The 13,049-nt window shown below is 39.8% G+C and overlaps 1 protein-coding gene across 3 annotated transcripts in view; it reads right to left on the bottom strand.

Moving 5' to 3' along the window:
- Positions 1–243: 243 nt before the first annotated feature.
- LOC119841987 (formin-I-like) overlaps positions 244–13,049 on the bottom strand; it is a 67,929-nt gene continuing 55,123 nt past the window's right edge. For all 3 annotated transcript variants that reach the window (XM_043495921.1, XM_043495920.1, XM_038369852.2), the window contains exons 13-17: positions 11,732–11,861; positions 11,588–11,620; positions 9,860–9,963; positions 8,079–8,162; positions 244–2,629 (exon numbers count right to left, since the gene is read on the bottom strand). In XM_043495921.1, the coding sequence (XP_043351856.1) occupies positions 2,525–2,629; positions 8,079–8,162; positions 9,860–9,963; positions 11,588–11,620; positions 11,732–11,861 (456 nt within the window). In that variant the 3' untranslated portion in view covers positions 244–2,524. The remainder of the gene's footprint in view (positions 2,630–8,078; positions 8,163–9,859; positions 9,964–11,587; positions 11,621–11,731; positions 11,862–13,049) is intronic.

Below are 13,049 nucleotides of genomic sequence, written 5' to 3'. Positions count from 1 at the left end.
TGGTTCTGCTGAGGCATCAGCAGCAGTGACTTTTTGCATCAGAAAGTAAGCATTTTCTAGGAATACTCACCAGCCTCTTTATTGCTCTACAGCAAGGGCACAATATTCTCCCTTTTAGAAGGCCCATGGTTTTATTCTCTTTGATATAATTTCCCTTCTGCCACACTTTGCAATTATATTTGAATTATAGTAAATCAAACTAAAAGGCTAGCATACATTTCTGACTACTAAGGTGTTACGCTCAGAATAATCTAAGAATGTTCAAAACCCATATTGTATTTTTGTTTACACTATATATTTGCAGGGCCACATTACTAACTTTGAAACCTGCCTTTCCTGCGATTGGTGACATGTTTGTATAAAAGGGGTCACATGAAGGAGGACTACTTTCACGAACTTCATGAGTCCATTGGCAGAAATGGACTCTCAGAATCTTATGGAAGTCATCTTCTATGAGCTCAAAGATTAGGAGTCCTTAAGACTTAGAACTGCTCAAAATGGCCAGGAATGCCTATCCACGATCAGTAAGTAATCAGAAAAGCAAATGAGGACATGGATGTGGCAGTTCTTTATCTTTCCAAGTAAATATTACATTATTGCAATATTTTTGACTTCAGCAGACATTAAAAAACTGTCAGAGAGATGCAAAGCCAATAAAGAAGAAGGCAGTGGAGAAGGAGGGAATTTCTGAAATTAAATCAGGGAGAGCTCTGAAACTCCTGGCCACTGATGTAGTAGCCAGTTTGAGAAAATTGAAACATGTCTTCATATCAAATTCCACTCAGCAAAAAAGCTTCATTCCCTCTACAGGGGCTAGAACAATGAAGTACTTGGATATTATTTTTTGTAATTAATGCTCTAGTATATTCACACAAAGATGTAGATATTGACTACAGAGTACGATTTTTTTTAATTGGAAGAGACCATGCCAACTGAGCCATAAAACAAGTGAAAGCTGTTATTATTTCTAACAAAAAAGGCTATGGGGTGTTGCGGGGGGAGAAGCATCTCTCAAAAAGAAAACTATTTAGTGCTAACTTAATGGAAGAAAAACATGAAAATTATCCTGGCCATCACGGATGCTGTTCAGGGACACAGGAATCTGGATACCAGGGAAATGGCAATTGTATTAAGGGTTGTTTTACCTGATTCACATATCAATGAAGATGATTCAGATTTGAGAATTTAATGATCCACAGCAAACCAAGTGGCTGTAATAACTGTATATTGTTGACTATAGAATATGTGGACAATAATAATGGAGATGCATAAAAATTACAGGGGATTGACTTATGTAGAAGAAATGGTGATCTAGACCCAATTCAGCAAAGCATTTAAGCAACATGCATAAGTCCCACTGATTCCAACATCAACCTAATTGCAGTGCCCTAATGCTGATCTGAGTAAAATGAAGCACATACGTTTGTAGATTTTTTTTCCCTAGGGTCATGTTCCTTTTCCTTGGCGGGGTGGGAGTGTTTCAAACCTTCACTGTTAATCCCCATCTCCTGAAAATCCTTTTGCCTGTTCTTAAATTTAAGCATGAGTAGTCCCAGGCAATAGGTCTTCCAAAAGACAAATGACATGCCAAAAGCTAAGCAAGTGTGTGTTTTCAGCTAAGCAAGTGTGTGTGTGTGTTGAGCTTCTGCTAATTATTCAAATTCAAAACTGTACTTTCCCCAACTAACGCACCCAAAGTGCTTTTCATGTTGAAAATCATGGATGATCTTCTCCAGGATCCGTTACTTAGATACCTCATGACAAGTTTTCATTCCCCTTTTCTGATGTTGTACCCTGCTTGCCAACACAACTAAAATCTCAGATCTTCAGTCACTCCAATAGCATGTCACCTGAATCTACAACATTAGTCTTGAAAAAAGCACAAATTTTATTGTACTGCTTTGTAAAAAAAAAAAAAAAATTATGGAGCCTTGCGCTTTTCTCATTATTCCTTCTTAGTTGCCAGGCTGTAATAAATGCAGATGAACATGAATTTTTGCTAATCGTTTTCCTCTGTGGGTAAAAAGAGTCCACATTTCATTACAAAGCAGATGATACTTTTACTAAATAATGTACAGTGAAAAGAGTAAAAAATTAGAACACCACACAGTTATTTTTTCCTTGGGAGGAATACATAAAATTCACTTGAAAGACTGAGTATCAAAGAAAAGTATTAAAAAGAGAATTTATAATATGCTGAGATTTTCTCCCCTCCCAATGTACAGACATTTCAGTGGATAACATATTTTTGTCCCTCAAAATAGATGCATTGGTAAGACAGTTAGAAACAAAACCAGGCAGATGCACATAGATAATCTGGGATTTTGAAGATCAAATTTTAAAACCTTGTAAGTGTATAGAATCTACTTTAACTATACCACACAAGGCAAAATTCACCCCTGCTCAGAGAGCAAGTACAATTTCTATGTGCCATCTTAGTACCCCTAAAGCCCTCCAGGCAACAAAGTTCCATGGCACAAAATTTAAGAAGAAGTTCTTTTCCTTTAACATTACATTGGTGACCTTATGACGTAATCTCTGCAGAAACCTTCCTGAATTCCCTAATAAATACAGAAATCCAGCCAAATAGCTCTTGAGAGTCTTGATCTGGTGATTCCCCAAATTTTACCTGTGAATTTGAAAGAGAAAAAAATACTAAATGTTTAACATTATCCAAATAGCTTGAACAGCATCCAAGATTTTCATGATCAGTGTCCAATATTAAATGAATTCATTGTTATTGGTATTACGATTATAGGAACATCTAGAGGCCATAGTTGAGAATTTTGTTAGTCTCTAAGGTGCCACAAGTACTCCTTTTCTTTTTGCGAATACAGACTAACACGGCTGCTACTCTGAAACCAGTTGAGACTGGAGCTCCCTTCCACTGGACATCATCCAAACGTATAATAACAGATGGTCCATGCTGCAAACAGCTTAAAATCTAACATGACAAGTCAGAGAATGGAAGTACAATTAACCGTTTTACACATAGGTAATACAGAACAAAGGGCTTCCTCCTAAAAACTTCCATTGACATTAATGGTGTAGGCTCAAGCCCAGAAAAATTAAATGACTTGTCCAAGGTGATACAAGAATCTTTGGCAGAGCTGGTAACTGAATCCAGATCTCCCATGTCTCAGTACATTGCAGTTAGCTCAAGATTATCCTTCCCCTCAATTTAGTATTATTCTGTGGTTTCAACGCATACATCACCAAAATTCCAGGTTCATCCACAAATCATCAGAGCTTATCACTGAACCATAGTGACAACTGAGAAAAGAGATTAAATAACCACAGAACCTGAGTTATCCCTACCGCTGATTATTTCATGTCCCAACTGAGATGTACAGAGGGAGAAGTGTGGCTAAAATTATATAGCTGTTGCCTATGATTTGGCTAAATGTATAACTTTGTGTTCCAGGAATAGCAATTTAACAGATTACACAATAAACACATTAAATGTTAAGACTATTTTTAGTCTATATTTTAATTAAATCAATTAGCCAAACCACAAAAAATAGAGCTGTTCAAAAAAAAAAAAAGAGGGGGGAAATCATGAAAAAAGGAAATCTTTTCTTGTTTTTTACTTGAAATTTAAAAAAAAAATCTTTTTAAATTGACTAGTTCTAGATTTGATAAAAATAAACATAAGAATAACAAAGTTTTATCTACAGTTTTCTTGATTTTTTTTCAAATTATGACATTTCATCATAAATTTCAAAATTCAAATAATTTCAACCAGCTCAAGTAAAAACAGTAAAGTTCTGGGATGGGTATCTCTCAATGACTCTTGCTGAAACTGTTTTACTTTGTGTAGAATGCTTGAATAATCACTGTGAGGAACAATGAGACAGAGAATTACTCTATGGCAGTGGTGGGCAACCGGTGGCCCACAGACCAGATACGGCCCATGAGGGTAAGCTGATTGCAGGCTGCGAGACACGTTGCTGACATTGACCGTCCACAGGCCTGGCCCGCCGCAGCTCCCATTGCCTGGCCACTGGGACCACTGGGAGCTGCGGGGGGCTGTGCCTACAGATGGTCAATGTCAGCAAAATGTCTCGTGATCTGCAATCAGCTTACCCTCATGGGCCACATGTGGCCTGTGGGCCACAGGTTTCCCACCACTGCTCTATAGCCAGGTGGTAAGGGCACTCACCTGGATTGGGGGCAGAACTGGATTTCAGTCCCTGCTCCAATTAATATTTAACTATTTGTAAAATACAGAACAGTTTCGGCAAGAGAGATTGATGGACACACAATCTCCTGGGAGAAAGGATTCAACTACCTGCTCCAGAATGCGAATTCAAGCCTGGGTCTCCCAAATTAGTTCCCTAACCACTGGGGTTCTGAGTAGAAGCAGGGATGTTGTTACCTCTTCCTTTGTTTTCTTTCTCTAGCCCTTAATTTCCTTTCCTTTTGTTAAAACAAAACACTGAGTTTCAGGTTGAATGACACAGTTGGTTCAACCTGAAACTTTTTTCTTTTGAGTCACCAGAAATTCTGAAAAAAAAGCAATTTCAGTTAGACCAGAACCAAAATTTTTCTTCCTATTTTTTTTTAGCTGTTAGCAAACTTTTTTTTTTTTAAATCCCTCTTCACATAGCTCTCCCCATGCTCCCATTATCTTCGATAGCCCCAGCACCCTGATCAGGCTGCATCTCCTGCAATGCTCCATTTTCTCCCCTCTAGCAGCACATCCTGGGAGCTGCCAGACCTGGTTCATCACAGGAGGTGTAGTCCAGCAGGAGGCATAGTCCTGGTACATAGAAGAAAATGGGGACATTTCTGCTTTGACCCAAATATTTCTGTTTTCAGCCATTTGGTTTTCTAAGGAAAAAAATAATAAAAAAATTTCTGTGGAAAGCAGACACTTGAAAAAGAATTTCATTTCATTAAAAACAGAAATTCCACCAAACCAAAAAAAAAAAGTTTTGGGGGAGGAATTTTGATGCTCTCTAGAGATAAATCACACAATGTGCAATCTATTAGAAAACAACAAGTGAAAGCAGACAGACTATAAAGTCTAGAGCTGGGGAAGGGATTCAAGATTCAGATCATCTACAGCCCCCGCATAAGTTCTCCGGCTTTAGGGCATATGATGGTTCTTAGCTTTAAATCATTTACTGGGGTTTAATTAAAGAGGTTTGTCATCATTTTCAAGGGCAATTCCTCAATGCCATCAATAAGTTAAGATCCTATAGTGTTAGAAATGGCTTTTCTAACAGATCAGGAGAAATCTAGAGAACTAGCTCAACAGGTTCATAATAAGAGAAGTTTAAGAAGGCGTTTTGTAATTCTTCTTCCATGCTTTATCTTGTCTATAACTGAGAGCTACAGTCCTCCCAAGACTGAATAGCATTCTAGTAGTATTACAAGCTGCAAATGAAACAGAATGAATGATCTGATTAAGGAGTTATTACTTGTTCAATTGATTAACAATTTCCTGTCTCTCTCTCGCTACATTATCACTCCAATAATCAGATTCCTAAGTGTGACCACGGGTCTAGCATCTAGAGAAAAGGAGACGGACCAACGAAAACATTATCGGTTGGTATCAGCTCAGTAGTTTTGACACTGCGCTCCTAACTGCACCTCTTGGGTGCTTGAAGCCTTTGGTCTTTGGCAGGCCTCCCAACAGGCCTATTGCTTATGAGTTCAGTTTATAGCATAGTATAGTATAATATAGTATAGTATTCATGCAAACATACACAGTTGTCTGCTTGCTTTAGACACTGTCCGATAAACCCATGTTCCAGAATAGGACCCTCTAGAAAAGAGCACTCCTTTCCTTCTGTTTGAGGGAGTTAAGCCAAACTCACAATATTGAAATATCATTATAAAACCAAATCCTGAGGCACCTTTTGTCCACAAGACAGCTTGAAACTGTGGGTCTCCTGTGAACGGGGGACAAAGAGGTCTTATAGGTCTTCCACACTCCACCCTAGCATGGCTTGTTGGTGCATGTGTATAGGTTAAATCCAGATGGTGGGGCCACAGAGCAGCAGTCCACATGCAGCAGCAGTTGGACCAGGTGACATGGTGCAGCTTCATGGGTAGACTGGCTGCAGGACAACAATTCTATTTTGCGGCAACTTTCATGGTTTCAAATTTTGATTTCCTTTGGAACAAAACCAAATTCTTTTGAATGTTTTTGCGAAAATGGAATTGTGCCAAAATGTCTGTTTTCCAACCAAAACTTGGGCTTTTCAGTTCAGGGAGGTGCATGCCAGGCTGGGTAAGGCATGGACCTGGAAGACCTAGGTGCAAATCCTTGCTCTTCCTGATTCATCCCAGATCACTTTGAAGCAAGCAGAGCAAGGACTTGAATCTAGCTCTGTCCCATCCTAAGCCAGTGGCCCTAACCACGAGGCTATAACCTCAGAGTTGCTGTCGCTGCAATTTCACTGAAAATGTTCTGACCAGCTCTATCCATGAGTGACCAAAGCCCTAGTTCTGAGGATAAGCATCCTTCCTACTTTCCCCACTTCTCTACTGTTTTCTTTTTACACAGGTTTTGGCTGCAGGCTCAGGATAGGATCCTTAGTGTATGTCCGATAGTTCACATTTGGCTTCTTACACTATGTCGAGGCTGTTCTTCTGTTTTTAAAAAGCAACAAGAGATACCAAGGAACCTTTGTACTCTGTCAAAATGTTACAGCTAGTAAAACATTACTAATTAAAATTTGCTGGTCAAACATCTCTTTAATCTTCTGCTGATGCTCAGACAGGGTCCCCCAAGGTCACTCAGATGTCATCATATATTGTAGTATTTTGCCTACAACCTCGTTGAACAGCAGGAAGAAACATACTTTTAGTGTTAACTGTTTTTATACAACCAATTTTTTTAAAACAAAAAAGATTTGGAGGTGTTGGCCCTGGGATCTGAGCACAGGACTGGGAACAAGATCTTATTGTTCCAGCTGTTAATGTTGACCCTGTCTGTGGTCATGTTCAATGTATTGTGGAGTCAGATATTTCTTTGATGCAAGCCTGTTTATTTACAAATGAATGCACACAAAGTGCTGTTTCCCTGACAGAGTAGGAAAAATCAGGAGGCAGTTTCCTTGTTCAGAAATCCAAACTTGATTTCCAGCCAGTCGTGTGCCCAAGAAGCTTAACCTCTTCTCCCTTTCGGAAGACATGGTCTGCTTCTCTCATGGTCTCCTGGCTTTCTCTCTCTCTCTCTCACACACGCACACACACACACCCCTGAAACTTTCAGTCCCAGGGATCCCTTTTGGCCCACACAGTCCTGCCTCTGCCCTGGGCTTGCATGTAGTCTAGTGCCTTCGACTGTAGCTTTTATTGTTTCAGCTAATACTAAGAAAATGGCATTTAATTGCTTCCTCGTTTCACCTGAATGAAAGACAGCTGGCATGCTCAACTTGTGAGGTTTGTGATAGCTCACAGACCAAAGATGTTTTCAGGCAGTGACTAATAACCTCCAGCATAACACCACTATTGCTACAGCCGGTGGAGCTGAGCCAGTTATACTGCAATGCCAGGAGATTTTTTTTTAAAATGTCATTGTGCAGAAAGCTTTAGAGTTTCTGCCTCAGTTTCCTCTCCTGGACAACTGGGATAACAGCCTATGGGTTATGGGTGCTATGTGCTTCATATGGGTGCTATGACTTAAGTTTTGGAAAGACCTTGAAGATGAAAAGTCTATGCAAGTGCTAAATATTTATTCTTTTGTTTACCATGAACCTTTAAGCCCTGTTTGTTATATAATAATGGTTTGAATTTTGAAGGTGAGTACCTGCATTTCCTGTTGTCATCAATAGTAGCTGGAGGTGCTATAGTACCTGGTGCATAGCACCTGGTGCATAGCACCTGGCTATAAATCTTCAGAAAAAAGAAATGGCAAATGCTTATTCAAATCATTCTGACACTGATCTATACACAATGTGGAATATGAAATTTCTTACCAGAGTTACACATAAATCCATATTTACTGAGGGAAGTGTATCTAAAACATGTGAGAGTTGCATTTATGGAAGACTGTGCATTTTTAGAAAACAGCTTTTAAAAAATGTAGATTTCTTTCAATTATGTTTTAATATAATATGTACCAGTGTGTCACCGTAGAGCTTCTTCATTTCATCACATCTTTTTGACAATTGGGAAAGGTGTTCTTCATACTTCTGAATTAGACTCTGTAATAAATTTTTTTAAAAACCCCACAATATTGAGTAGATACAAGGATACAGTATGAAAGCAATATTCGACAGCAATCAGATGATTCATTGATAACAAAAAAGGAGAATGCAGGTCAAATTTTCCATGTGCCACCAAGACTGTGAGATATGCAAAATATAAGCATACCCCAAATCTTCTGCATTTCCATACAAATATCAGATTAACAAAGACAATGAGAGAGTTTCTGAACTTGAGAGCTCTCAGGATTTTGTCCACTGAGATGACTTAAATCTATTAAAAATAATTAAAGTAAAAAATGCAAGTTAAAAATTGCAGGGTCCTGATTTTCAGGGGATTTGCGGCTTGAGCTTTATTAGCCACTGTGCATGTGCACCTGCATGCACTGTTGCTGCATTCTAACACTTGTGCATATGGGATTTAGTGCATCAAAAACATGCCTGGCTTAAGCTGCACGTACTTATATCCAAGTTACCTGCTGGAAATAAAGCTACAGAAATCTAAATTTTGAAACTGGGGATGTTTCTTAACAGTTGTTCTCTTCTAATTAATCTTATTAAACAATGTATATTATTACAATAGCTTAGTATTCATTGATGGCTAAAAGATGGCACTTCAATCTGCCCAGTCTAAGGGATAGCATGTAGTTGCGTTGCTTCTGGAGAAGCCAGGAGGAAGACAGTGATGTGGGAAATCAGTTTCTCTGCCGGTCTCCCTGCTGTTTGGAGACAGAGTATTCCTGGGGTAGTGTACTCCCTACCATGTCAGCACAGCCCTGACACCATGTGCATTGTGAAAGAGGAGCAGGGCTCTACCACCACACCTTACCCACCTGCTACCTATAATGTGAGTAGTAAAGCTGGTTGAAAAAATGTAGACTGAATTTTTTCAGGTGAAAAATGCCTTTTCATCAAAACCAAAATGTTTTGGGACGGTTTCTCGGGCCCAGGATGGAATTTCTAGTCAGAAAAGAGAGCCCTCTGTGAGTATAATCAATAGTCAGGGAGTTACCAAACTCACCAGCGATGTGGGAGGCCCAGATTCAAATTCCTTCCCTGCTGGATTAGGAGTAGGATCTTGAATATAGGTTTCACACATCCCAGGTGAGTGTCCCAGGTACCAACCTTTCAGCTATTCTGGGGAAGCTCACATTCCCCTTCCTTCTCTCATGATAGGACAAGAAGCAATGGGCTTAAATTGCAGCAAGGAAGGTTTGGGTTGGACATTAGGAAAAACTTCCTAACTGTCAGGGTAGCTAAGCACTGGAATAAATTCCTTAGGGAAGTTGTGAGATCTCCATCTTTGGAGATTTTTATGAGCAGGTTAGATAAACACCTGTCAGGGGTGGTCTAGCTAATACTTACTCCTGCCATGAGTGCAGGGGACTGGACTAGAGACCTCGAGGTCCCTTCCAATCCTATAATTCTATGGGTTTTTTGCAAAAAATTTCACAAGGTCTCATTTTTGTTCTGCATCAGAACAAAACCAGATTCTGAAATCTTGAGAATTTTTGTGTAACAGAAATATTGGTTTCCAGCCAGCCCTAGTAAGTAGCCATCACAGAGACATAACCATCGGTTTGTACCCTATTACACCATGTGTCAGCTGGAAAGCCAGGTTATATTGAGCCCTAACCAAGTAGAATATATTATTCATCAGCTATCTCCAGTCTAAATAAAGTTCTGGTAAATGTTACCTTTAGTTCCTTGTAGAACTGTGACTCTTGGGTTGTTGCCTTGATAGTCTTGGACTTGATAAACTTTCTGTACTGAATAACATTTTCCAATTCTTTCTTTAACACTAACCACAAAACAGAGAGGAAGTGAAACATTTCAAGAACTTCAATAACAGTAACACTCATTAAGTTGTGTAAAGGCCTGCCTATGCCTCACAGAAAATCATACAAACTTGAACGTCCAGCTCCATAGCACTGGCTGCTACCATTTGAGCTATAGGACCAACTGCAGTAGATGGCAGCAAGAGAAGGCTATTATTCCAGAGGTGGAGTAGACCACTAGATCCAGGTGCTGAGTTCCAGAGGGCTGACTGGGAGTGCAGTCCAGCCCTCTTTCTCCTCTACCCCAGGAGTTGGGAAGCTCCTGCCTTATGTGGTGTCCCCAGGAGGTAGGACTGGCCCCTGGGGCCACATGCTGGGGATGGGATTGGTTGAACGGGGAGTTTGACCCATCTCTCTTTCTCTTCCCTCCACCTCGGGAATTGGCGGAGCTACATCTGGTGCCCCCAGAGGAAAGGGGAATGCATCATGTGATGGGTCCAGGTTGATGGGTGAACCCAGTCCAATTCTCTTTGCCCCGTCCCCCAACACTACAGATAATCTGGCAGCTCCTAGTAGGTCCAAGTACACAGTGTCTGTTGTTGCAGATTTGGCCATGGCAGCATTTGCCTGGCCTTAGAATGGCCAGTGATTTGGGCAGGCTGCCAAAATGCTCCCAAGGAACACAAGTGGCAGAAAGGAAATAGTGATTTTTAATAGTTTATAGCTCAACAAAAGCTGAGTGCAATTTCATGGGACATGCTAAAAAAGCACTTCAATAGCCCAGGGGTGTATGCCTGATCAAAGGCCTGCTGCAAACAGGAGCAGGAGAGCTTCTCTGAGAAAATCTCACAATTGTCCTTTATAAAAATGGCAATCTAAATATAGGAGTCACTACCAGCTCCCCCCATAGTTAGTGCTTTTGTCATTTTGCCTAGCATAGAAGATAGACTTCTTGGTCAACAGTTCCATTTATCATCCTAGCACACTTTTTTAAAGGTAGATAAAACGTTTGTAAGCCTCTTGCTTCTGATAAAATTGAAGTACATTTGTGTTTGTTTTTTATGCCTTTGTTGCTCTGCAAGGGCCAAATCCAAAGCCCATTCACTTCAAAGGTCCTCAAACCAATGAATTCAATCACCCTTTACCTCTAGCCCCAAATTCCTTCAAAACCCTCCCAATTGCTATCTTATATTTGACCTCCCAGTTTTGCTCCTTTATACTGGCTTCACTAGAGGTGCATTTCCACTTACTGAAGATACTGGTTTAGCTCAAATGGCTTCTTGAACTTCATTACTTAACTATATTGAGTTTTGCCTTGCTTTTCTGCATGCCTCCTAGAAGTAATTTTGATAGATCACCTGTATCACTTAACATCTGAATTTAAGGCAAACTTAATGGATTTTGCTATTATCAGACAGTATATTTTGAAAGATCATTTCTAAACCATATGGACACAACGAATATTTCTCTTTAAAATTCCACATGATAACATGATGGTTATATATAGGCATGGCAACCTCTTACCTCAATATTTTGAGCTTTTGCCTCTCTTTACAAACTACAAAATAAGTGTAATGAAAACCTGTTTCGAGTGACTGCACAATGTATGAAAGTCTTTCTGTGAATTTAAAAAACGTATTTACATACCATCAACTTCAGCACAGAGACCTTTGATGGAAGCTGGAAAGGAACAGAATGGGAGATTGGAGGGAGGGAAACAAATGTTAATAAAAATTATGCACATAATGGGAAGATGGGGACTTTTGCAAAAGGGCTTTTTTATCCTCTTACCACCAGGAACAGCTTCAAATTCTGTCAACTCCTGAGAAAATTTAACCAAATCAGGCTCATGTAAGAAGATCTGTTCTACAAGGGCATGAAGCAAGGTGATATTCCTCTCCTTACCCCGCAGCAGAGATAACTACAAATAGAATACAGCAATAAATTGACAGTCTAGGTTATTAGACATTTTTTAAAAATTGGAAAAGTAGGGATGTTGATAGCTCCTAGGTAAATTTGACAGGAATAGAAAACACAATGGAATTAAACCGCTCTTTTCAATCTGCCACCCCACATACATTTCTGGTTAAAATTAACTTTGCATTTTCGCAGGTCCTTTCTTGTTCCTTTGAAATGTCTCATTTTTCTTTTTTAAAACTTGATGTATCTTAATTGACTGCAATTGATTCTGCATCTCCAAATATGCTCCTATCCTGGTTCCCATTTAAAAGCACTATGTGGTGTTCATGTAGACCGTAAGGTTCCTTAGTAGAATCTGGGGAGATGCTTTGTGCAGAAAATGATTTTGAACATATTTTTCATTATAATAGAGGTTGCATTACAGTACTTATAAAAAAAATAAACTGTCTCAGAACTGTCATTTGCATTATAAATTACACACTCGCATACTAAAGTCTCCTGTGGGAAAAGAAATCTGAATAATTAAAAAAAACTCTTCTATTTACAGATCAAGCAAAATCTGATAATATTCTTAAAAGGTTCAAAGCATCTTATAGAATATGCATTCAATTCCTAGTTCTGGGATCAGATCAGCTGAGTGGCGTGAGGAAGGGGATGCATGGACGGGAACTGTGCTCAGTGGCAACATTTACTGCTGGCAAATCTTGATGAGGCAGGGAAAGATGTGATGGAAAAGTCAGTTAAGAGATTGTTTAAGAACTAAGGGCCTAATTATGGTTGTCCCATGGCAAGCGTGGCAAGTGCATAGGATTGATATGGCTGTATAGGGTTAATGTGCCTGGTGGAGCCAGTTGGGTACTAAGATGGCCAGCAGCTTTGAATAGCCCAGAATGGATATATCAGGATGGAGAGATACCAGCTTGAGCCTGGTGAGCTGTGCTTGGGGACTGAATCCTTTGCCTTTGAAAAGATGTAGCAGGTACCACTAGTGAGCACGGTGCTTCCCCAACCAGCTCTGGGGCTTTTCTATCTACTTCTGGACTCTGCAGGCATAATGCTTCCAGTCACCAGTGCTCTTCCCCCACCCGCACACCCCGCCCCCCTCACTCCACGCACAGCTCCGCCACACCTGGCAGCTTTCTCACAGCCCTTAATTTAAAAAAATCCTCTAGAACCTTTTTAATGTTAC

The sequence above is a fragment of the Dermochelys coriacea genome, chromosome 13 (genome assembly GCF_009764565.3).
Source record: "Dermochelys coriacea isolate rDerCor1 chromosome 13, rDerCor1.pri.v4, whole genome shotgun sequence".
Lineage (NCBI taxonomy): Eukaryota > Metazoa > Chordata > Testudines > Dermochelyidae > Dermochelys > Dermochelys coriacea.
The sequence above is the reverse complement of the archived record's forward strand: the minus strand, read 5'-3'. Positions and strand labels throughout refer to the sequence as shown.